General features: G+C 43.0%; 1 protein-coding gene across 1 annotated transcript in view; it reads right to left on the bottom strand.

Annotated features, from left to right (window-relative positions):
• Positions 1-15,056: 15,056 nt before the first annotated feature.
• The window catches only part of GRK7 (G protein-coupled receptor kinase 7), a 44,365-nt gene continuing 33,106 nt past the window's right edge, over positions 15,057-26,315 (bottom strand). The window contains exon 5 of the mRNA XM_083613814.1: positions 15,057-16,571. Within this exon, the coding sequence (XP_083469940.1) occupies positions 16,250-16,571 (322 nt within the window). The 3' untranslated portion in view covers positions 15,057-16,249. The remainder of the gene's footprint in view (positions 16,572-26,315) is intronic.

The following is a 26,315-nucleotide window of genomic DNA, read 5'->3' on the forward strand; positions in this document are numbered from 1 at the left end:
GAAAAATGGCTTTGATAGTAAGTCAAATGTGGCAACTATTCTGCTCTAAACCTCTCGCCCCATCTGTATTTGCAATTATAGGATGTTGCAGGTCAATGGAAGGCCCGGACTTTGCAGCGCTGTTGTTAAGACAATTATATCTGTCAAGTAGTTTGCAAGTTTAAATGGTTATATAAACAACAAAGAGGAGGAGGAGAAGACAGTAGATATATTCCTGAAATTATGTATTTAGCCCTCCCCATCATTTGGGCTGTTTTGAATATAAGTAGTAAATGAGATGCCATATTTGAAAGCCAGTGTGGTACTTGACAAGAAACTGATAAAATTCAGTCTGAAACATGTATAATGCAAACTTTTGCTGTGCTGCTATGTTTTTGCAGCACGATCGAGTGGCACTCTAAAGAATGCTCGTGAGTCAGAGAGGACCTATAAATAGACCCTGCGTGCATGCAAGCACCCCTAACAAGGGTTTAATTGGTGAAAGTTAGATTTTATGTAGTAGAGTCAGAAGGAAGATCGCTGTACTGGATTGAATGAGCCACTGGCATAAATTGTCCTCTCTCAGATTTATTCATTTAACTGTGAGATGTGCGTCGTTCGCTGGTTTGAAAGGCCTTACTCTTCGGATCCTTAACCCTAAACTACAAGCCCGCGCCTGTGAAAACTGTTTAACCATATATATTTAATTTTTTAAAAGTGTAATAATGGAATTAAACACTGCAGTGTGGACATTGAAATGCTCGAGTTTTTCCAAGTCAGCTCACTGCAGCTCAGCTGCCCCAGATGCTGCGCATCGAGAGAATATTTGCTTATGCTGAAAAATTTAGCTGATCTGTGCATGCTGCAAGGGCATCAAAGGTTCCAACAGATGATGCCTTTTCATAAATCTAGACATGGGATGGGAAAAGGCAGAAGATGAGTAGGAGGAGAGGTGTCCTAATAGTGGCATATAGGAACATAGGAAGTTGTCTTTAGGCAGAACATAGGTTCACCCAGCTCAGTATTGCCTACACTGATTGGGCAGCAACTTCCCAGTGTTTCAGGCAGAGGTCTTTCCCAGCCCTACCTATAGATGCTGGAGATTGAATCTGGGACCATCTGCATGCAAGGCAGGCGCTCTACTGCTAGGCTACAGCCCTTCCCCAATAGAACAAGACATTATCTGTTTTGAATGCATTAAAGGATCAAAAGAGCCCCTTGGATAGCCTGAAAACCAACAGGACACCATAAAAGGCTCATCCTGCAAGAATAATGATATCCAAAATGAACAGGGGAATGGGGAAGCTTCCGAGCAAGGAAATTGTAAAGCTGTCTGTGTGTGTGTGTGTGTGTGTGTGTGTGTGTGAAAGAGAGAGAGAGAGAGAGAGAGAGAGTGTTTTAGAAAAAGCATGATTAAGAAGAAATGACAGGAATGTACATAAACACGGTGCTGAGACAGTGGATATAACAATATTGTATCCCTCACAATACTAGAAACACAATGTAATCCAATCAAATCACTGAGCAATGGGGATCTAGGATGGTCAGAATAAAATAATTCTAAACAGATTTGAAGTTAATTTGTGCAATTGGTTGTCACAGGATGTGGAGATGGCCACTATCATTGATTGATTAGGGGATTGGATAAATCAGAGCCAGTGGTTGGTATTGTTTGGCAATTGCTGGGTTCCCTGTCAACTCCTGACCTGTCTCCCCACAGCTTCAACCCCCTACCTGCCTTCTTTCTCTGGGTTTTGGTGGCAATGGAATCAGCCCACCCAGAAAGATCTGGCAAAACACCCCTCTTCGACACAGTGCTGTGCCACTTCTGCCAGGGTCTCGTTCTCTCCTGGACAGAGGGTTGGCACACAATAAGGGGAAAGGGGGGGGGGAGCAAATTAGCTGCAGTTTCTGATCCCAGTTCCCATTACTGCTCACTTGGTTGCCTGGGCAAATTACCTGCAAAAATAGCTCAGAAGAGGTACCGTGTGCTGACTACTGGGGCTTGCTGCCTCCATTCACTCATTAGCTTTTCGAAGCAGGCAAGCCAACACCAACAGGTGGTAGGAATAGCCACTGCTGCCCAGAGGAAAAACGTGGCAAGTAGCTGCTGTGTCTATCATTTATTTATGTATTTAATTAATTTATATGCCACCCTTCATCTAAGGATCACAGGGTGGTATACAATATAAACAACACAAAACTACATAACAAATCAAACCAATTACCTCCCCCCAACACAGTTTAAAAGGCCATGGATTGTTTAACTAGTGAAAGGCCTGGGAGAAGAGGCAAGATTTTGCCAGGCGCCTAAAGATAAGTAATGAAGGAGCCAGGCAAGTCTCCCTGGGGAGAGCATTCCACAAGCAGGGAGCCACAGCAGAAAAGGCCCGTTCTCATGTTGCCACCCTGCAGAGCAGACCTCTTGCAGAAGAGGCAGAAGAAGAAGGAGCAGGTTCTTAGCTTGGGGGTACTCCTGGATCCTTTGTTGTCGCTTGAGGCTCAGGTGGCCTCAGTGGCCCATAGAGCCTTCCATCAGCTTCAGCTGGTGGCCCAGCTACGCCCTTATCTGGGCAGGGATAGCCTAGCTACTGTTGTCTATGCTCTGGTAACCTCAAGGATAAGACAGTTCGGAACCTTCAGCTAGTGCAGAATTCAGCAGCCAGGTTGCTCACCAGGGCAAGATGGTTTGAGCATATTACACTGATCCTGGTCTGACTGCACTGGCTACCAGTTAGTTTCCAGGCCCAATTCAAAGTGCTGGTTTTGACCTATAAAACCTTAAATGGCTCAGGACCGCAATACCTCAAGGACTGCCTCTTCCCATATGAACTTAGCCAGACCCTGAGATCACCTTCTGAGGCCCTTCCTTGTGTGCATCCTTGAGATGTCCAACACGAGGAAGGGTCTTCTCTGCAGTGGCTCCCCATCTGTGGAATGCTCTCCCCAGGGAAGATCGCCTGGTGCCTTCATTATACACCTTTAGGCAAAAACGTTCCTTTTCAACCAGGCCTTTGGTTGATTTGATTGACATCCTATGCCCTTTTAAAATGTGGGGTTTTTTGGGGGGGGGTTATTGGGTTGTTGTTTTTATTTTATTTTTATTCAATAAATGAATAATAATAATAAGGACCTCAGATGATAATCACAGAGTCCGGGTTGATTGATATGGGGAGGGGTGTTCCTCAAGCTATTGAGGGCTTGAGCCTGTTAAGGCTTTATAAGTCAAAACCAGCACTTTGACTTAGGCCCAGAAACGAATTGGCAGCCCATTCAGTTGGGCCAGGCAGAGGAGATTCTGCCACCACCTGTGTGTGAGAGACTGCTATGGGGGCTGGCTGCGTGGCATTTTGCCAGGAGCCTGCGGCAATCTGGAGCCATCGCTGGGTCAAATTACTGGTAATGGGAGATAGGTCTACCAAATTAAGGTTATGTGGAACTTCAATCTTCAGAGGCACTTTGCCTCTGAATACCATTTGTTCGGGATCACAGTTGGGGAGGGCTATAGCATTTATGCTCTGCTTGTGGGTGTCAGGAGCGGGTGCCAAGAGCAGGTCAGCAATAACTCACACGGTGAAGTTAACTCTTTATTCAGAGAAACAAGACAGCTCAGGAGGGCACAGCAACTCTTCCTGGTAAATCTTGCCCCTATGAAGCAGCAGTGGGAACTGAAGGTCCCTGCCTTCCCACAGCTCCCCAATTCCCCTCCCCCCCCAGTTCCTTCCCAAGCAATCTGAGGCTCCATCATCTCATCTGTCTTTGCTCCGCCCTCTTCATACCTCTTCAGGTTCTGGGAGACTGAGGGGAGGAGAGCTGATTGCAGTAGAGTGGGGGACAGCCTGGCTCCCTCACCAGCCTGACTCATCACTGCCTCTTGCATCCTCTCCTTTCCAGCCTCCTCTTCTACCTTTGGTTCTAGACTCTTCCTGCTCACTGAACCCTGTTACCTCTTCAGCTTCCGACACCTCCTGCTCTCAGTCTGCTTCCTCTTCTCCCTCTGACGATTCGTCATCTTCGCACCACCAATCCCCTGGCCCTGAGCCTTCTTCCCTTGGGGGTTTCCTTGGGGGTTCCCCAGCTGGTGCCTCCCCACACATCTCTGCACCCAGCCAGTCCATGCCAGCAGGTTTCTCAGAAGCATCAGGATAGCCACTGAAAAACAAGATGATCTCAAGTGTTATATACATTAAGCTGCTCTTGTTGCTTTTATCCAGCCCTGTACAGTGGTACCTCAGGTTACATATGCTTCAGGTTACATACGCTTCAGGTTACAGACTCCGCTAACCCAGAAATAGTGCTTCAGGTTAAGAACTTTGCTTCAGGATGAGAACAGAAATCGGGCTCCGGCGGTGCGGCAGCAGCAGGAGGCCCTATCATAGCTGTCAGCTTAAAGATTTGAAAATAAGGGACCAGCAGCCAAAATAAGGGACCTGCAGCCTCACCTGTTCCAGGCACTCCAGTCTTCCTGTCCTCCTGCAGTCTGGTCAAACTCATGCTGGTAGCTTTGAGAACACTGTCCAACCAACTTTGTAACCAGAGGTTCAACTGAATAGAATCTGAATCACATGCACCACAAGGCCTATGCAGCCTCAATTTAAGATGGCTCCCCGGCCTGGCTTTGCACTGCAAAGTTTGCAGCAGCACGTGCAACAAAATGGCGTCCAGCATTCAAAAACCTCCTCGGCTTGCATTAACTAGCCACACACAAGGTATGCAAGCTCCACCCCCCCAGTCGTTCTTAGACTTCTTATTGGGTGAGCAACACAGCCAAGCAACACAGTTCGAGCCTCGCTCCTCCCTGGCCGGCAGGGAGGGAGGGAGGGAGAGGAGCTGCTTCCTTTGAAATTTAAGGGATATCATTTAAGGGACATTTAAGGGACATCCATCAATAAGGGACAGCAGTGGGACATGGCGCTGGAATAAGGGACTGTCCCTTCAAATAAGGGACACTTGACAGCCATGGGCCCTATTAGCTAAAGTGGTGCTTCAGGTTAAGAACAGTTTCAGGTTAAGAACAGACCTCCAGAACGAATTAAGTTCTTAACCCGAGGTACCACTGTATTGGCTTCCTTATATTGTAAAAGGAACGTCATTTTGCAGCCTCAGGGTAATGGCTGAAAGGTCCTGTTTTGTACACACATGCACCAGCGGTTCCAATCGGCCTAATAAACATGCTAGGGCAAGTCAGAAAAGGAGATGCACATATGGAATCATAACTTAGCAAGCACCTTCAAACTCCAAGCACTCAAAGAGAATGCATATCTGACCTCTAAACTAAAAAATCTTCATAAACAATATTGGTGTTTTGCAAATTGGTTCCCGGTAACAGTTTGCCCTGTGGTAACTCTAATGGCTGCTTTGCTGCCACAGTCTTACTCAATCTTCATCTTTTATTAATTTGCTAAATGGTTTGTTCAGAATACAGGCTAAGAAGCAAGAACATTTGCAGTATGCAAAAAGCCCTTCATTCTGTAGCCAAACAAGCATAATGGGATTGTGTAATGCCCAGTTTAAGACTGGGAAAGACTGGTCAGATCTTGCTAGCTGTTGCGTTTGTTCATCAGTTAGGAATATTGTCCTTATTCCTTTCAAAAATGGTAAGAGAGTGTTTGCAGCCAAATTGACTGACATCCAGTCTCACCTAACCTTTGCTTGGTACAAGCAGGGGGAAATGGCAGTGGGAAATGTCATAAAATTTGTCAGCAGTTAATCAGGGTGATGTCATTTACTTATAAATCTAAAATGGGTAGAAAAAGAGCTCTGTGGGGATTCCTCTGTTGAAATACAGTGGTACCTCAGGTTAATTCGTTCCGGAGGTCCGTTCTTAACCTGAAACTGTTCTTAACCTGAAGCACCACTTTAGCTAATGGGGCCTCCCGCTGCTGCCACGATTTCTGGTCTCATCCTCAAGCAAAGTTCTTAACCCGAGGTACTATTTCTGGGTTAGCGGAGTCTGTAACCTGAAGCGTACGTAACCTGAAGCATATGTAATCCAAGGTACAACTGTGGGGAAGGGTACAATGGGGAAGGGTACAATCCTAAACTGTGTTACGTTTTATTCCATAGAGGCCAGATTTATTTATTTTTTAACTTGTTTTAGAATTCCACCCCTCTTAATGTTCTTGATGATGTTTTGAGACAATTACGTCATTTTTTGTGAGTTTGCCTAACTGTGCCTGAGTGTGGCACAATCGGAAGTAATGTATGGATGAGTCCCTCGTTAACTTCAGCTTTTCATTTACTTTACAGAAACAGGAAATGCAAAAGGATGATGTGAGCATCATTTGTGAAAGAAAGCGAGGTTCTGATTTGATTGGGGGAAATTGTATGGGGATTGTATGGGGAAAATAATATCCCTCCCATATTATAAACTGCTGTAGTCATAACCACCATCTAAAATTTATTTTCATGGACTGTTCCCCATTAGTCAATGGCTTATCCAGGTAATTATAGTTTTATGATAATGCACATTTTGGCTGTGATCCTGCAAATAGACTCATGCATGAAGCCAATTATGAGAGATTTACAAGGCCCTGTCAGTGATAAAATGATATTCCCACCATATTCTGCAGTAGACCAAGGCATGAAATGCCTCTCCATTATTTAACTGAAAACCAATAGCAATATTCATTATACTCTGTTGCACAACCTAAGTGCGTCTAAACATTTTTTTTCTGGATTAGGTAAAGAAAAATAGGAATTATTTGAACGCTTTTTACAGTCACAATAATATTTCCTTTCTACTATTGTTAAATTTGTCATTGTTCCTTTCAAATAATGGGATACTTCCTTACAGGAAGATCTTGAGACTAACAGATAATTAGAAACCATTTATGCCAAACCATGAATGGATTTTCTGACATCCCAAGGCACAATAAACTTTGAAGGTTTCCAAAGTGTTACTTGATTTATAGCTATACTGGGCCATGATAGTTGCCTTTGTGAGTTACAGGTTTAATATTAGTCATTTCTATGCAGCAGTATTTCCTTCTGAGTCAATATGTATGGGCTTAGACTGCATGTGGAACTGTTTGGTCTGATTCACACATGCAAGTACAAAACTTGATCTCTCAGGATTACTCCGTACTTGACTGAGACTCAGATGAATGTGTGAACACTCTCATTGAAAAATACTGAACTTTGGGTATATTAAAATTATCTTCATGATAGTTAATTTTGGGTTCTCAGTAAGTACTTGTGCTACAGGTAAAAGGTAGAGGTAAAAGACTCCTTGGTGGTTAAGTCCAGTCAAAGGTGAATATGGGTTGCGGCGCTCATCTCGCTTCAGGCTGAGGGAGCCAGCATTTGCCCACAGACAGCTTTCCGAGTCATGTGGTCAGCATGACGAAACCGCTTCTGGCACAACAGGACACCGTGTCGGAAGCCAGAGCGCACGGAAACGCCATTTACCATCCTGCCACAGCGGTACCTATTTATCTACTTGCACTGGTGTGCTTTCGGACTGCTAGGTTGGCAGAAGCTGGGACAGAGCAACAGGGAGCTCACCCCGTTGTGTGGGTTCGAACTGACAATCTTCTGATCAGCAAGCCCAAGAGGCATAGCGCCACCCACGTCACCTCATGCTACAATCAGCTGATCAATCATATGCCTCAGAGCTGGCTGAAAACATTTTTCTGCCTGGGGCAAATAATTACACCCCCTCCAGTTCTACATATTGAAGCTCACCAGACTTGCGGTTAAAACTTATTTCAACATCGGTGATATGACAGCATCCCCCGCTGCATCCGAGGACAGCATGAAAGCTTAGTGGTGGCCAGCCAATTCAATCCAATCCATGCAACACACACAGCTCTGTCCTCAGTATCTCACCCATAGAGTCAACTCCTAGGGGCCGAGGTCCCTTTGCCCCCCACAATAAAATATTGGGGGGGCTGCACCCCCCAAGTTGCTGAGCACTGCCATTCAAATGGTGAGTGTGCACCATGTCATGTGACTGATTATGTCAGGTGGGGCTTACCTGCCCCACCTCCAATATTTTACTCAAGTTGGCACCCCTGATCTCACCTTACACACTGCACCTGAAGCCTGCTTGCTGCCTGTCCAAACAAACAAGTGGTTGTAGGGTAGCCAAATGCAAAATAGGATGCAGCTCTGTTACCTTTTCACCATCGTGCAAAGGAGGGCATTTCAGCAGGAACAGCTTTTCATGTCAATGTCTTCTCACATTTGGAGTTATTCCAAACTGACAACATATCCTCCAACATTTCTCCAGTGAAAATAGGGACATCCTATTCCATACTTTCCAACATTTCTCCAATGAAAACAGGGACAGCCTAAGGAAAAGCAGGGCATTCCGGGATCAAATCAGAAACCAGGACGGCTCCTCTATATCTGGGAATGTCCCTGGAATATAGGGACACTTGGAGGGTCTGTGACAGTCACCTATCACCAGGCTCATGAGAACTACTCTTTCCTTCCTTTAATGAGTCAGGTTCCTTGCTTGCCATGAGTGGGTTGTCTTCTTTTCTCCAAGCAAAAGCTGCCAGTTTTGCCTTCTGTTGTGACCCAACATCTGTTTGGAGTGGTGTGCAAAACGGCCCACCTCTTGATAAACGTACCAATCAATCCTAGGGTCCATGAGCCATTATGAGCTGAAAAGAAACATGGCCACCATTGGTCATGTGAATCAGCCTTGATCAGTCATGGTTGCCTAAGCTGGTTCGATGGAGCAGGAACATTCTTGTTTGTTTTGCCAGCACGTTCTCCTTCTAAAACTCGTGCAAAACCTAATTACCTTTCATTGCCCTATGGAGGGAGAAGAAAGCAAATAATATATAAGTTCAGACCTGCTTCCCTACAACACTTGTTTTGATAGGTGCTGATTTGGATTTCATTTTGGAAGATAGCATATTACAGTGCTTAAGACATCACTGAATCAAAAGTCTCAGTTATTAACATTACTCATCAGGGTGTGTTTCCCCCCCCCCTATCTTCATATTTAGTTGCAACATATAGGTGAAGGGGAACAGGGAAATGAAGCACAACATCTTGCTAATTGGGTGGTTCTTTGTAAACCCCATCTTTTTCTGACCACATGCTTCTTTAGAATCTCAGACATATGCCTCCCTATATTGGTCAAGGTAGCACATTGGATTTGGATTTTATATCCCGCTTTATCACTACCTGAAGGAGTCTCAAAGCAGCTAACATTCTCCTTTCCCTTCCTCCCCCACAACAAACACTCTGTGAGGTGAGTGGGGCTGAGAGACTTCAGAAAAGTGTGACTAGCCCAAGGTCACCCAGCAGCTGCATGTGGAGGAGCGGGGAAGCAAACCTGGTTCACCAGATTACGAGTCCACCACTCTGAACCACTACACCACACTGCACACACCCCCTTCTGTTCTAGGTTGTGTATTATTGTTTGACTATTATGTATTTGAAAATATTTTAAAGCAATTTTACTGCAGAGTGTTTTGTTGCAGACTCAGTTTGGGACATAGCAGGCTTGACAGTGGTCGTGGGGAAAGTGCTTAGCTGCATTGTTGTCCACGCGAACGGTCTTCTCTCTATCGCATGGGAGCACACAGTGTGAGGTGGCACATTCATATGTAGAATGAGTATGCCAGCGGTTTCGGGTTGCCAATTGCCAGTGTGCTGACTTGTGTACCTGCTAGGGTGTGTGTGGAATGTTTATAAGAGCCATAGGTCGGGGGGACGGCTGATGCTCAGTGGTGGAGCACAAAGTTTGCATGCAAAAGGTCTACAGGTTCAGTCCTTAGCATTTCCAGGTAGAACTGGAAATGACTCCTCTCTGAAACCCAGGAGACCCACTGTGACAATGCTCTGATTCAGTATAAACAGCTTTCTAGACTTGCTTGTTGTCCTTAGGCTGCACACTTTCCTGGAAGTCAGCTCCACTGAATGCCAGTGGAACTTACTTCTGAGTATATATGTGCAGAGGTTTCCTCTGCAAGTAATTTGTTTCTTGTTTTTCATTGCCAGCATCTTGATGATCCAATGCTCTCCTCTATCCAACCAACCAGTTCAAAGTGTTGGTGCTGACCTTTAAAGCCCTAAACGGCCTCAGTCCTGTATACCTAAAGGAGTATCTCCACCCCCATCGTTCAGCCCGGACACTGAGGTCCAGTGCCAAGGGCCTTCTGGCGGTTCCCTCATTGCAAGAAGTGAGGTTACAGGGAACCAGGCAGAGGGCCTTCTCAGTAGTGGCGCCCGCCCTGTGGAACACCCTCCCATCAGATGTCAAGGAAATAAGCAGCTATCTTATTTTTAAAAGACATCTGAAGGCAGCCCTGTTTAGGGAAGTTTTTAATATTTAATGCTGTATTGTTTTTAACACTCGATTGGGAGCCGCCCAGAGTGGCTGGGGAAACTCAGCCAGATGGGCGGGGTATAAATGATAAATTATTATTATTATTATTATTATTATTATCCTAGCCACCCGCCTTCTACAATTAGTCACCTCTCAGGTGTTCAAATTCTCCCTTCCCATTTTGTGGTGTTGTTGTTATCATAGAATCACAGAATGTTACAGTTGGAAGGGACCCTGAGGGTCATCTAGTCCAAGGCAGGAATTTCAAGTAAAGAACCACCTCTGCTGTAAAAAAAATATCTAATGAAGGAGAGTCCACCACTTCCTTTGCGAGTCTGTTCCACTGTCAAACAGCTCTGACTGTTCTTTCTGATGCTGAGTTGGAATCTTCTGTAACTTGAATCCATTGGTCTGAGGCCTACCCTCCAGAGCGGGAGAAAAATAGCTTGTTCCATCTTCCATGTGACAGTAGCCATTGATAGCCCTCTCATCCATGAATTTGTCTAATCCTCTTTTTAAACCATCCAAGATGGCGGCCATCACTGCCTCCTGTGGGAGAGGTTTCACTACTCTGCATTGTGTGAAGAAGTACTTTCCATCATCGGTCTTCTTCTTGTTGTTGTTTATTACCCATACCAGGGCAGGTTACAATTTAAAATTCAGTATTTTAAAAAAGTGTTTATTACAGCCACAGGAACAGTCTGCGGTGTAGCCATTATGTGCATTTAGAGGATAATGTGACTGATGTTAAAAATTTAAAAGCCACGAGAGTTCCCACTTTTAAAGGAATCAGCATTTACCAAAGGAATTTAGTGCTGGACTACTGAGCACACAAGCTGTGTAACTAAAACAAAAAACAAAAGAAGAAGAAGAAAACAGAAATAAGAGCAACAAGAGAAAACTCCTGTATTGCTTAACATTATTGCTTAAGCTGGTTTAACTAGGCTTACCACACACATAGTGTGTGTCAGTTCAAGAGCTGGCAAGTAAGAACTCCAACCATCCCGTTGATTTCGCTCATTCCAGGGAATCCAAGTCAGGTGACACATCTAGTACATCCATCTAGTGTGTTTTTACACAGCTCCAGCGGGGGGTGGACAATGGAACCATCCAATTCAGTCGTTGCTGTTTTAAACAACTAGCCTACTATTGTTAACTGGGTTACAAGTTATGACAAGTAACCAGAGTCATTCCTCTGGTATTCTTTGCAAAAACATCAATCCATTGCAGTAGCCTTAATCCAGCCTGCGGTGTGTGAGCAAAATATATACCGGGCAGATCTTGACATTGTCTTCACAGTGTCAAGAAATTAGGTCACAGAGGTTAAAATATAGGAGTTTTATGAGGAAGAGGAAGGACGAGGGTGTGATGAATGTAAAACATTTTGTTCTTGGCATAACATATAAAGCACAAACAATGCAGCATTACGTAAGGTGCTAAAATAATATTCGTTTCTTTTACTGCAGCATTAGAGGTAGTTCACTGAATCAGAAAATATAATCTACAAAAGAAGGATCATTCTAGGCAGGTTGAGTAAACACAGCAGAATAAAGTCCCTAAGTACAATGGTTGATACCCAACTAAGGCATAGTCAGCATAAGTTCAGTGAGTTCAATGGGTTTACTCTGAATATGACTTACATAGGCTTTGGCCTATGTTTCTCAAACCAGTGGGAAAGGAAGGAAAGAGGAAACATGGAACATCAATGATTTTTCACATCCTATTGGTAACAGCATGCCTTATTTGTAATTGACCTATAAACAGCAAAGGAGCAAGGTTTCTCCAAACCAGTTGCAACCTTATTGGGGCTTGCCTTCTGGAAAGTTGGACAGGGATCTCTTGCTATTAAAGGCAGCAGTTTTCAAGCTGGGAACGAAGCATTACATAGAAAAGAAATGTGCAAACCAGAGGGAGAAGAACTAAGCTGGCCAGAGGGCAAACTCCACATGTACTGGCTGGAAAAGGTTTCACTGAGAGACCAGAGGCCATTGGTAACTGGGAGTGGCCGCCGAGACCATATAACACCAGTTCCGAAAGACCTACATTGACTCCCAGTATGTTTCCGAGCACAATTCAAAGTGTTGGTGCTGACCTTTAAAGCCCTAAATGGCCTCAGCCCAGTAGACCTGAAGGAGTGTCTCCACCCCCATTGTTCAGCCTGGACACTGAGGTCCAGCGCTGAGGGCCTTTTGGCAGTTCCCTCACTGCGAGAAGCGAAGTTCCTGGGAGCCTAGCAGAGGGCCCTCTTGATAGCGGCGCCCGCCCTGTGGCACGCCCTCCGATCATATGAGTTTTAGAAGACATCTGAAGGCAGCCCTGTTTAGGGAAGTTTTTAATGTTTGATGTTTTATTGTGTTTTCAGTATTCTGTTGGGAGCCAACCAGAGTGGCTAGGGAAACCCAGCCAGATGGGCGGGGTATAAATAATAAATTGTTGTTGTTGTTGTTGTTGTTGCGATGAGAGAAGCAACAAGGAACACTATTGGGGTGCAATGTTCTGCACCCCCTCCGCTGAAGGCTTTAGGTGCAAATATGTGTAAAAGAAACCATGTTTCTTAAAGACATGACAGTCCTTGACGCATCATGATTCCCAACAGAAATACAATCCCGGAACCCCCTGGAATCTTGCTAGATTCGGGGTGATGCACAACTTTCATCACTTGACAAATCCATAATGTATCATCAGAGTGTTTCCTTTGAAGCTTGTGGCTTCCCCCACCCCAACCCCAGGTCTTGTATAGTTGTTGTTGGCCTTAAAAATAAACATAGTTGAACAAAACACCAAGACATTCCTCCACCCAGGAGTCAGTTATTTAACATTTGGCAAGACTGCTGCCTTAGTTTACCTCATGGTAGCCATGTTATTTTGCTACAGAGCAGCCTTCCCCAATCTGGTGCCTTCCCGCAGTTGAAGTTTTAAATTAACTCCTGTTTTGATACCTGTAGGAATTCTTTACTCTTTAGGTGTAAAGAGATGGCACTAATTTCACAAACATTGGGAGGGGAATATTTCAAGGAATAATTCCCATTCCCATTACTTCTCATAGTCTCTCACCTTTCGTCATTTGTGAAAATTAATTGTGAAAGAAGAAAATTAAGCAATTTAATTTTATTTCGTGAAAGGAATAATGGTGGGCTAATGTGAATTAATTATATCCTCTGTTATTATTCAGAGAGTCACTATGGATATGCAAATCCCTGTAATTTTGTTATCCAACAAACTAAAAATTGAAGTAGTTCAAAAGTATTACAGGGGAAATTGTTTCACTGGAATTTGTACTTTTGTAATGGCATTGTTCTGATACGAGAAAGAAACTTTAAATGAAGACAATCTTCGTTAATTTATGTTGTCCAGTTTAGTTCATCAGAATCTACTAACATGAAGACCGCATTAGAAAAAAAGAACATTGGTTTAATTCTAATTTGAATGTTCATCTTCTTCCAGCGGATATTTGCTTATGCCTGTATGCTGGAAAGAGAGCTGTTTAGAAAATTTAATTTACTTGAGTCCTGCTGGTTTGACATGAATCTGCATACTGTCTAACTCAAACATCTAATTGTCAGTCCATAATAAAAAAATTGTGGATTACCGCAGAAGCTGCTTGCTTTAAAGTGCACTGGTTAGATGAGCTTATTTTCTTAGATGCAGCTACTCATAAACATGCTCAGCTGGGATTTCATCACCACAATAATCCCCAAAGAGTGATTTCATTTGTTCACTAACTTTGATGCAGCAAGGGAGAATCAGGACTTTCAGCTCCATTTTTATATGTAAATAACTCTTTCTGTATGCATTAAATAAGAAGCTTAACCAATAATTTCAGTTCACCAGAATTAGTTTAGAATCCTGATCTTAAACCTGATTTCCTACAACAGCAACTAACGTTTCGGACGTACTGTCTGCTTCTCCAGGAACACAGTCAAATGATGCATTTTTGCTGTTCGGTCCATCCACGAACCTTCTAACCTGCAAGGATTTCCAGTAACTGGGTGGGCTCTCCCACTGTTTTCCACATTTCACCAAACTCCACTTTCAGCTCTGGGCTCCCCTGTATCTTCTATGTTAGTATTTAAAAAAAAAAAAAAAAATCGGATCTGGAATCTGAATCCCTTTTCCAAACCCTGACACTTCTGCAAAAGATAAGCATAGCCGCTCTCACACAGGGACGGCACATCCTGTTTTTCTGCTTGATGTGAAATGGCCAGTGCTACCCTGCCACTGCCTCCGCCAGGGAAGCAGCGCCAGCATTGGTGCCGACTTCCAGCAAGATCTTGCTGAAATCTCATGAGATTTCATGTGCTCCGTGGGATCTCATGAGATTTCAGCGAGATCTTGCGAGATCTTGTTGGAAATTCCGCTTCACCCTGCCTCATGGGAGATGGTTCTGAGATTAATTTAAGATTACCACTGAACCGAAAATAGAACATTGCAGTATACAGGGCAAAACACAGAATTTGTCATATCTTAATAAGCAGGTCTCTTGTGGTTTTAACTTAGGCCTGAATTCTGGTTCTGTACCCTTGTAATTCTAGCAGCCACAAATGGGAGGATGTCTGAAATAAGTCTGGGCTAATTTTTTAATTTTTTGTAATGTTTTCCCTTCAGTTAAAGGAATGCACAGAAACAAAAGATCTTTTTGGCCCAGGCTTCTGTCTGTTTTCCTCGAGTCACTTCATCTGAAGTAGGGCTTTTTCTCACTTTCAAGTATCAGTATTATTGAGGATAGGATGTGCAGATTGCAAAACAAAAAAGTTGAAATAGCAGGGAATAAACAGAGGAGACACAGTTCTTTGTAAATTAACTCAGTTTTATACAAAACTTTGGATCACAACAATATCTAATTAAAGTTTTACTGGATTAAATTCAGAATGTGATCAGAATTCGAGTCACACTGCTGGGTGGATGGCAACCACATAGATAAACTGATTGGGAGACAGGCTTAGGTTCAAGATTGTAAATGGCATAATTTTTAAAATTACATTTATCAGTGAGTAATTTGGTGCCATCTGTTTTGAGATTTTCTCCAATCATGAACCTCCACAAGTGTTCAATTGCATGCTCGCTTTTAAGCTTATACAGTTCTGCAGGGCCACAGAAATAATTTCATCTGAGAATTTAGGGTGGGACATAACTTGCATAAATGAACTTCTGCTGTTGAAGAACCCCCAGTAACTAGACATTTTTATCTAAGATTTGCCTGCCTAAGTTAACCAGCTTCAGAACACCCTCACACACAAAAAAGAAATGTCAAAATGAGAGATTTACAAAGATTTGTAAAAGAACCAGAAGTAGTACACATTTAAGCTAGACACGTTATGTACATTAGTTTCCAACATTAAAAGCACTTGTAAAAACAATTAACCATTTCTCTTAATCCCATTGCTTGCTGAATAAACATTCCTATTGCATTTATATTATTCTCTCTTTAAAGACCAGTTACATACTGGTGTGATTCATTTTGTAGTTTAATTTAAACTACAGCTTTCATCAGAGTGAAAAGATACTATCAGGAAATCTGATAGGAAGTTGCAATCGGTAGCAAAAATATGTTGACTATTGTTTTAATACTTAATAAATGGAGAAGCATAGCCTATATACATTTTTATTGAGTTTCCTACTTAACTGCAATCAGTTTAGACCCACTGTGTCACTCCATTGATAAGTCTTTTTCATAAAGAACTTGGATGTATCACTACTGAAACCTAACAAAGCAGAAGCAGTCTCAAGGGAGGAAAATATATATCCAAATGATTTTGTGTATTTTATCCAGAAATCACCATGAGTTGTTAAGCCATCATGCTATTTTAAAATAATCCTCATTCTTCATTGAAAATTTCCAATAAAATACCAAAATGGAAGAGAACATTTTATTCGGCTTGCCTTTATGACGACAATGAGTTCTTGCTACACACCTTAGAGTCTTTGAAATAATGGAAGGTTCAATGGTGCATTCCCACCCTTACATTTCTGGTGCAATATTTATAACAACAAACAAACTCCAGATTTTGAGTCAGCAACTAATCTGTGGGGATTGTTCAGGTCTTCAAACAGTCCTGTATCAATGACTTCTTCTTGCCAAGGTATTGGGATAGCACCTGTTGCAAATTTCTTGAAGAATTTCTTGTCTTTGTCATCAAACTCTATCCCCCGGACTTCAGAGAAGTCGGCAATGTCTGCAACATCTTTGGCATAGACAACGCTGGGATCTGGCACAAAGGGGGGATCTATAAGGCCTGCCTCCAGCCTGTGGAAGTTTATTGATTTGAAGAAAGCATGCTTCCTGGGATCATCATCATTACTCCTGCAATAAGACAAGAGAATTTCAAGGTTAAACTCAAACATGCACAGATCTTAAGTATGTTCAACTGCAAAATCAGAGAGAAGTGATCAAAAATAAATTAGTTTTCTGTATTCTTAGCTCAAGGTACAAAAGGCTTTTCTACTTCATGGACCAAGTTTTAATCAGGCTGAAAAGCAAATTTGAAGAATATCTATTTGGAAGTAGGTCTCTTCAAACCATCATGTTTTGGAAACGTAAGCATCAACGTCAGTCTTAACACTAGACTTTAGATATGCTGCACTATTTAAACTAGACATAAAATTCATCTAATATTAATAAAGATTCTGGTAAGCAGCCCTAGGAACATGTTCATGTATTATAGAGATTTTTACCTAATTCTTCAGACACTTTCATGTGTGGCTTACAATAATAAAGGAATCAGGAAGCAATTTAAAATGTGTTAAATATGCAGGCGCCCTAAAAGCATCAGAATCGAAAAGCAGCTCTAATGCAAACTCGTTGAATACCAAATGGTGTGTATGTTTGTGCATTTAAATGGAATTCCTTCTGTCCTCTACCTTTTCTCCAAGAAGCATAGAAGGACAGTCTGCCCAGGATGCCCAGGTGGTCCCTTTGAGAAGACCCCAACAGTCTTAAAGACAAAAATGCATTTGACATTGTTCGACCATTTTCTGATCACTGAAAATGTCAGGACTGTCCATCACCTGGAGAACTTAGTCAATGTCAAATGGATATTACACTATAGTGTTTAAAGCCTTCTTGTGATTAAGGAACTGCAAGGCTACAATTATTATTGTATCATAATAATACAAAGCAATAAGAATGTACAAGAACAATATACAATTCTTATTACTCTTTTCCCCCTGATTATTCGTAATAATATAATTTTGTAAACCACTTTCAGTTCCGTTCCGTTCTTACGATCAAGCAGTATATAAATTGCATTAGAATTGTTTTTTGGGGAATAAACTGAGAATCGCGATCTAACACTTCCCTCACCTGTCCTTGATTACCAGAGACAGCTCCAATTTTTGAAATCTGAGCCCAGAAAACTGATGTTTCCATTTTTGCCTTTCAGGGCTGCCTCATTAAAACGTTGTCAACGTGAGTTGCTAGAGTTGTCAGTCTTCAGGATTCAGCTCCTTCCCAGGGTTTCTACACATTACATTTCTAAGCGTGGAGTGGGAACATTGTGTATCTGGTATGCAAGCATATACCTGCATGCATGTTAATGCTAAGGCACCATTAGGTGCACAGCATGCCATTTTGCACACAAGAGATGCCATTCTTTTTGTTTTTAAAGCCAAAGGTAAAGGGACCCCTGGCCATTTATTTATTTATAAATAAGTTCCTCCAATATTTGTAAAGGTGACAGAGATTTTAATAAGATGCAAATGTAAGGTAAAGGTAAAGGGACCCCTGACCATTAGGTCCAGTCACGGATGACTCTGGGGTTGCAGCGCTCATCTCGCTTTATTGGCCAAGGGAGCTGGCGTACATGTGGCCAGCATGACTAAGCCGCTTCTGGCGAACCAGAGCAGCGCATGGAAACGCCGCTTACCTTCCCCCGGAGCGGTACCTATTTATTTACTTGCACTTTGACATGCTTTCGAACTGCTAGATTGGCAGGAGCAGGGACCGAGCAACGGGAGCTCACCCCGTCGTGGGGATTCGAACCACCTACCTTCTGATCAGCAAGTGCTAGGCTCTGTGGTTTAACCCACAGCACCACCGCGTCCCTGTGTTGTTTTTAGTCAATAGCTAATATGTGGCATTGACACTGCAGCATATAACAGAGCAGGGCTTTCAGCAATGCGTAAGTTGCAGCGGGGTCTTGGGTGGTGATTTTCAGTTAGAAAACTGGGATGCTATAAACATGCCTCCCTTTTATTCTGTGAAATGTTGGTGGATATGCATAGAATCTCAGAGATGTGTGACCCACAGGCCAGGAAAAAAAACGTGGTACCTGAAAATGACTACTGCCAGCTTAGGAGGAACACACCAGGCTCCACCCCACTCCAGCTCCTACTTGCTGCTGAGTTGAATGCCTGCAGGCTGTGGTAGGGAATAACATTTAAACAAATTCAAGAGCTATCACCCCCTGCTTACAAAGTGGCATTTTAGCACCACCTCCAGGCTGAAATACATGCATGTACAAAAGTAAACAAGAGGCCATAGGGACCTTATAGGAGTAAAGAGTAGGAGAGCCACAGATTTTCCAGGATTGGGTATCTGATAGATCTCCCTTTCCCCCTTCCAGATAAAGACTACTTGAGAACTTGCAGGCACATTTACCTAAACAGGGCTCATTCTCTATATATCACTTGCTCTTCCATGAGATCCAGCTGTGTATCATTTCGTTTGTTAGTAAATAAACACAGCACAACTCCAATTTGTCCTGAACAGAAGCCATTGAATTTGATGTTATAATTTGATGTTATAATTTACCAGATTCATAAACAGACTTATTTTTATACCTTTACATTTCCGAGCACAATTCAAAGTGTTGGTGCTGACCTTTAAGGCCCTAAACGGCCTCGGTCCAGTATACCTGAAGGAGCGTCTCCACCCCCATCGTCCAGCCCGGACACTGAGGTCCAGTGCCAAGGGCCTTCTGACGGTTCCCTCACTGCAAGAAGTAAAGTTATAGGGAACCAGGCAGAGGGCCTTCTCGGTAGTGGCGCCCACCCTGTGGAACACCCTCCCACCAGATGTCAAAGGAAAAAACAACTACCAGACTTTTAGGATACATCTGAAGACAACCCTGTTTAGGGAAGCTTTTAATATCTGAAGGACTATTGTATTTTGGTGTTTTGTTGGAAGCTGCCCAGAGTGGCTGGGGAGGCCCAGCCAGATGGGCGGGGTATAAATTATTATTATTATTATTATTATTATTATTATTATTATTATTATTATTAATTATTGTTGCTGTTGTTGTTTCAGGAAACCTGCACACTGGCGAACAATTTAAAAGGATTCTCAAAATATTCCTGTCTCTCTCCTCTGCCCCTTCTCAGTAGTTGCTTCCACAATGGCGAATGCTGTCCGCTGGGACGTCCATTAGGCCCTAAGTAACACTTGTTGCTTTACTGGACGGGACAAGTGTCTGGTCCTAGCCTTTGAGGCCATTGCTTGAAAATTTATTGCTAATTTTAATTTTAGTTGCTTATTACGTTCCTTTTATTGTTCTTTAGTTGTTGCATTGTGCTACTTTGTCATAATCCTGTATGGTATATGGCTCTGTAAATTAATTTTGAAGTGCACTATATAAACATTGCAAGGCAAATAAATTATATCTCTTTGTGGATGAGCGATTTCCTGTGCTCATCATTTATCTTTCCCATCTGGGAGACGGACTTGCCTGAAGGGTTTTGTGTTTATTTTTGTTCGCACATGGCAAAGAGTACAAAATATAATTATAAAAATCTCCTAGGAGATGAAATAGTTAATCTCTCCTGACCCTAGCTCTTTTGATGCTGGCTCTTGATCACAAACAACAGAACATTTTTAAATGGTCAGGTGTGCTTATTAAAGCTGCCTATGAGAAGCTTTAACTTACGCAACAGGTACTTAAATAGATCACCCAAGGTCTCAATGACCTTAGAATCTTTAGCTAATCTTTACAATAAGGATGAGCTGTTCTTCAACAATATCTCCAGTATAATGGGCATAGACAGGTTTTCTGCTACCTCCAGTATACAGTGTGTAGCTTCTGTCTCCCATCCCATCTGAATATTTCAAATTACTTCACATAATATGACAACATCTATGGTCGTTTCGAACCCTGTAAGACCATTCATGGATTTCAATATATGTGTTTCCACTACTGGCACTAACAACAATGCATAAAACAAGACTAGAGGTCTATGCCTTGAATTTGTCTTTCCTTTTTGTCTTACTTTGTCTTACTTTTGTTCCAGTGCTTCTTTGTGAATTATCTTATTATATTGCTTTTGAGAGACTCAGAGTAACAAATTTATTGCTGGATGGTGAGAAGGGGACTGGGGGAGGGGGCAGGGAGTGGAATCCTCTTCGTACTCATGCAGAAAATACCACCACTAGCAAGGAATGCTAAAGCAGCATATTTCGGAATATCAACAGCAGCGTGAAAAACATCTGCACAAATAACGGTTACGAGGTGGTTCTCCGATTCCCTCAGAGGTTAATATAACATTTAGCAAGCTGCAGCAGGATCGTACAGGATCAGGAACACGGATGTGGTGTAATATAAAAAAAAAGGTTCCTTTGCCCTTTTGCAGACTTCATGAGTAGCTGGAAGAACATTACCACATGTAAAACATAGGGTGGGGTTGAATGACAGGTTATAAAACACAGGCAGAAATGTGCAGAGTATGGAACTTATTTTCTTAAGGTAGGTTGTTCCTTTTGCTTTGGGACATCCTTCCTTGGAAGGTGTGTTTGGTTTCAGGTGGAAAAATCAAAGTTGGAAACAGAACTGTTAGAACCCAATGCTAAGACACTATCAAGAATGTATAATCTGCTGTTGAAATGGAGTACTGAGGAAGAAACGGTAAAATCTGCTATGATTAAATGGGCACAAGATATAGGACATAATATCATGTTCGCTGACTGGGAGCAGTTGTGGACCACTGGGATTAAATTCACGGCATGTAATGCCCTAAGAGAGAATATTATGAAAATGATGTACAGGTGGTACATGACCCCAGTCAAGCTTGCAAAAATCTATCATTTGCCCGAGAACAAATGTTGGAAATGTAATGAAATTGAAGGTACATTCTTTCACCTTTGGTGGACATGTCCGAGGATTAAGGCTTTCTGGGAAATGATTTATAATGAAATGAAAAAGGTGCTTAAATGCACTTTCGTGAAGAAACCAGAGGCCTTTCTCCTAGGCATAGTTGGCCAATTGGTGCCAAAGAAGGATAGAACTTTTTTTATGTATGCTACAGCAGCAGCAAGAATACTCATTGCGAAGCATTGGAAGACGCAAGATCTACCCACCTTGGAAGAATGGCAGATGCAAGTAATTGACTATATGGAAATGGCTGAGATGACTGGCAGAATCCGAGACCAGGGAGAAGAGTTGGTGGAAGAAGATTGGAGGAAATTTAAAATTTATCTACAGAAGTATTGCAAAATGTATGAATGTGGATGACATGGTAATAAAATGAAGGGGTTCTAGTAACAAAAGATGAAAATTTGAAACTATAATTTTGGGAGGTAAAATATTTAAGGAAAAGTACTAGGATATGAATTTGCTGAACTAATTGCTAAAGAAGGATACAAAAAAGGGAGGCGGGAGGAAGTCAGGAAAATAAGTTAATCAAAGTTGAATAACCAGAAAAGAGTGATTTGTGTTTGTTTTATTGTTATTGGTTGTGTTTGTATTGTATGTATTGTTGTGTTTCTTTTTTGTATGTGTGTTTTTTTTATTGTTTTAAGTTTGGTTGTAAACCTAATAAAATATTATATATATAAAAAAAGGAAGGTGTGTTTGGCCTCCTGATGGCTATGCTGAACCTCCACTGACACTGAGAGCCAGTGTGGTGGAGTGGTTAAGAGCGGTGGACTCGTAATCTGGTGAACCGGGTTCGCTTCCCCGCTCCTCCACATGCAGCTGCTGGGTGACCTTGGGCCAATCACACTTCTCTGAAGTCTCAGCCTCACTCACCTCACAGAGTGTTTGTTGTGGGGGAGGAAGGGAAAGGAGAATGTTAGCCACTTTGAGACTCCTTAAGGGGAGTGATAAAGCGGGATATCAGGTCCAAACTCTTCTACTGAATACTGCTTGCTGGAAACCGCAGGAGGGGAGAGGGTTGTTTTGATCAGGTCCCGCTTGCAGGTTTCCTCACAGGCATAAAGTTGGCCACTGTTCGAACAGGTTGTTGGACTAGATGGGCCACTGGCCTGATTCAGCAGGTTCTTTCTTAGGTTCTTTTGACATCTTTAGGTTGATAAGAAAAAAATCAAATGCTATGACACCTGCTTGTGGTCTTCCCAAGGGATTCTGGCTGGCCACAGTAAGAACAGGATGCTGGACTGGATGGGCCCTTGGCCTGATCCAGCAGGACTCTTCTTATGTTCATAATGGCAAAGACTACCTTTTCCTGCCTGTCTATATATGAGTTTGTTATTCCAGTACCCTGGCTTTGTGCTTAACTCTTATGCTTTTTATGGTCTCATTACTGTTCATGGCTGTCCTTGACATTATCTGCTGCAGTTTGTATTTATTTCATCTGATGGTCTGCGTTTTCTATTCTTAACCCTTTCTCTCCTGCTTATAGGGACCTTTTGTCCAAAAAGTAGCACAAAACCTTATTTTACCTCACCTTGCCTCTGGGTTTCATTCAGATAGTATGGTTCATTGGTAACAGAGAATTAGTCATGAATCATAGAATTGAAAAGCTGGAAGGGCCCCCAATATTAGATTATGATAAGTCTTGCATGTTTCTTCTTTAAGCAGGATTTTTTAAAGATAAAATATATTTATATAACGCTGCAACAACTGGATGGCACCACTTTGGTTGTCCCTGGGCAAGGGACCTATGACTAGGTTGACAATTTGGCTGAAGTGACTTAAGCATTTAGAACGTGCGTTTGTATATATCCTGACATCTGCTGTATGCAGCCTCAAAATAACAAAAACTTGAAAGCTTGCTTTCTCTTTAAGTGACAGAACTGGAGCGAGGGAAGTTGCCTAACACTTTTTACATCTTGAATTGTGTCACACAGAACTAGAAATAGTTGAATTTACTCATACTGTGAAGGGAAGAATCACATCCTCTGGACACATTAGAATTCCCCACTGAAACAGTACCGGGTGATCCAAACGAGACTATACCTCAGCGCACAAGGTTGTACGCTTTGGCCTTCTGACAAAAGGAAATGATGCTATGAGTTCAAGAGTTCCATGAGTTCAAGAAGCCATGCACCCGTTGCTCCAAGACCTTTGGAAAAATCAAATCACTTAAAAAACCCATGCAACGCCCTCCCACTTCTAGCTGTATATTCCTATGTGATATTCTGCAGGGTGTGCTGCAGGATTCTGCCTGCACTCTTAAACTTCTCCTGCAGAAACAACATAGGAATACATATTATTTTTAATATATGTTTGCCCTTGAGCAAATAACCAGATTTAGGCTCCTGACTGCTGACTAGAACAACACATAGATCAGGGGTTGTAAATGTAGCACAAGGAACAAATGAGAACAAGGATTTGTGGAGGGTGAAGCATTTACCACAGCCAGTAGAACAGGATGTGGTGGGTTCATGGCTGTGCCCATGCTCAGGGGCGTCTTACCCATAGAGGCTAGTGGCGCAGGGTGCCAGGGCGCCAAGTTCTGGAAGGCGCCAGGGAAGAGGCGGAGGCTGAACGCAGTGCCTCCCAGCATCAGCTCACTGCCCTCTCCCGCCTCCGCCATGCCGCGCCAAAGCAGCGCCGCACCCAGAGCCTCTGTCTGCCGTGGCCACTGCAGCACAAAGCGGCCAGCTCAGCTGGGAGGCACCACATCCAGCCTCCACCTCTTCCCCGCCGGAGGAGCCGCCCTCCAGCCACTGCCTGCCTGCTCCAGCCGTGTTGGCAGCGCCATCCTCCCTAAAAGACCCTGGGAAATGGGGGATGGCGCCGGAAGGAGCTTTGCACCACGGCACCAGATATGCTTAAGACGGCCCTGCCCATGCTAGTCTTTCCAGGCTGCCAATGTGTCCATAGGCCCCAAACAATATGAAGATCTGATGTAGATCCACATTAATTAAAATTTATCCCATGGATGTTTTCAACCTAAACTCTTTCCCTTCCTTCAAATCTTCCTTGAAACCCACCTTTCTGTGTGGCGTTTGGTTTACCCTCTTAATACTTATTCCCAACTATAACCAAGGTTTAAGTACGTATGAATTTGGCCAAATTCTTCCTTCATTCTCTTAGCTATCCCACTTTCACTCTCTTTCCCCGGCAGATTGGAAGCAGAGAACTGCATGTGCTGCTAATGCAACTCTGAAAAGTGGCACATACACAAATGGCACATTGGAATACTTTAGTTTCTCAAGGCACATTATAGGGGTGAATTAAGGATTGTGCATCATAATTTACAGAGAGGAGCCTATCAGCCCAAGCACAACCCTTGCTGTTGCGCCCTTAGCTGGGGAATCACTTGGAGAGGAAGTGCTATTGTGTTTTTAAACGTGTCACTGTGCTATGGTCTGCTTTGATGTATTGTTCTAAATGTTGTTAGCTACTTTTCTGTTATTTCTTTTGCACATCTATGGAAATAGGAACCTTTCTCCAAAAAGGGGTGGTGTTATAGGTTTTGGGGGGACCTTCCCCCCAACATTAATAAATGGTAAAGGTAAAGGGACCCCTGACCGTTAGGTCCAGTCGTGGTCGACTCTGGGGTTGCAGCACTCATCTCGCTTTATTGGCCATGGGAGCCGGCGTACAGCTTCCAGGTCATGTGGCCAGCATGACTAAGCTGCTTCTGGCGAACCAGAGCAGCGCACGGAAACGCCGTTTACCTTCCCGCCGGAGCGGTACCTATTTATCTACTTGCACTTTGATGTGCTTTCGAACTGCTAGGTTGGCAGGAGCAGGGACCGAGTAACGGGAGCTCACCCCATTGAGGGGATTTGATCTGCCAACCTTCTGATTGGCAAGCCCAAGAGGCTCATTGGGGGACCCTCTCCCAAACCCTAAACATTAATAAATGGCAGGATTTTGATTATTTGGGATATGAAGGGGAAATACAAGCTGCAGAGGGATTTCTGGGCTAACCTATGCAAGAATACCTGGCCCAGCTAAGGTCATTAAGAAATAAATACAGGGCCATGGGGGGGGGCATTTGGAATGCAAGAGAATTCCCCTGCCATGAGGTGTGAACAGAGACAGGAGATTTGGAAGGTTGCCAAGGTAACTGGGTGTGATGTCACAGGAAGAGTTTGGCACCTGAAAAAAAGGGCAGAGCAATCTTGGCTGGTTGGTTGAAGGCAGGCTGGGAGAGATGCCTTGAACTCCAGTGCTGCCCTGCTGTGGAGAACAAGACCCTCTTGAGATGACCGTGCTGTAGGAAGTAGACTTCCTCCATCTAAATCCAGGTGTAGATATGTGGACAAATCATATTTCTTAGAGGCACGACAGCCTCTGCCACATCTTCAGTTCTACAAAGGAGCACAGACACTGGTTGAGGGCCAAGCCCCTGGAATCCTGTGCACAGCTCAGCACGGACTGGGGTGGCCTGTAATAATATTATTGATGGGGGTAGATTAAGGATTGTGTGCTGTAGTTTACATAGGCTGTATTTTACAACCAAAGTACAGCCCTTATTGTTGTGTCATTACTGGTAATCACCTGCGCACAAGGGAACAAAGGAAAAAGACATAATCAAGAAACTGTATTTCAGTGCACTGGCCACGAATTGGAAGTTCATTAAAAGAGCAAAGCAGCTCTAAGAATGCATTCCGTCCTATGCTTTCGGAGAAAAATAATTATGGAAAGTATTTTTTCTCCCTGTTCTTTAAAAGTCACCTGGCCACACACACACCATAGATTTAAAGCGCATTTAGCAGACATGGCTTCCCACAAAGAATTATCGGAACTGTAGTTTACTCCTCACAGAGCCATAATTCCCAGCACCCTTAATAAATTACAGTTGCTGGCATTCTACGTGTGCCTTAAATGTGCTTGAAATGTATGTGACCACAACAATCAGAGAAGAACTTCAGACTTGAGATAATATCCCTGCCCAGTTAAAGTTAAAGTGTTTTCCTTTC

The sequence above is a fragment of the Podarcis filfolensis genome, assembly GCF_964270895.1.
Source record: "Podarcis filfolensis genome assembly, chromosome: 5".
Classification (NCBI taxonomy): domain Eukaryota; kingdom Metazoa; phylum Chordata; class Lepidosauria; order Squamata; family Lacertidae; genus Podarcis; species Podarcis filfolensis.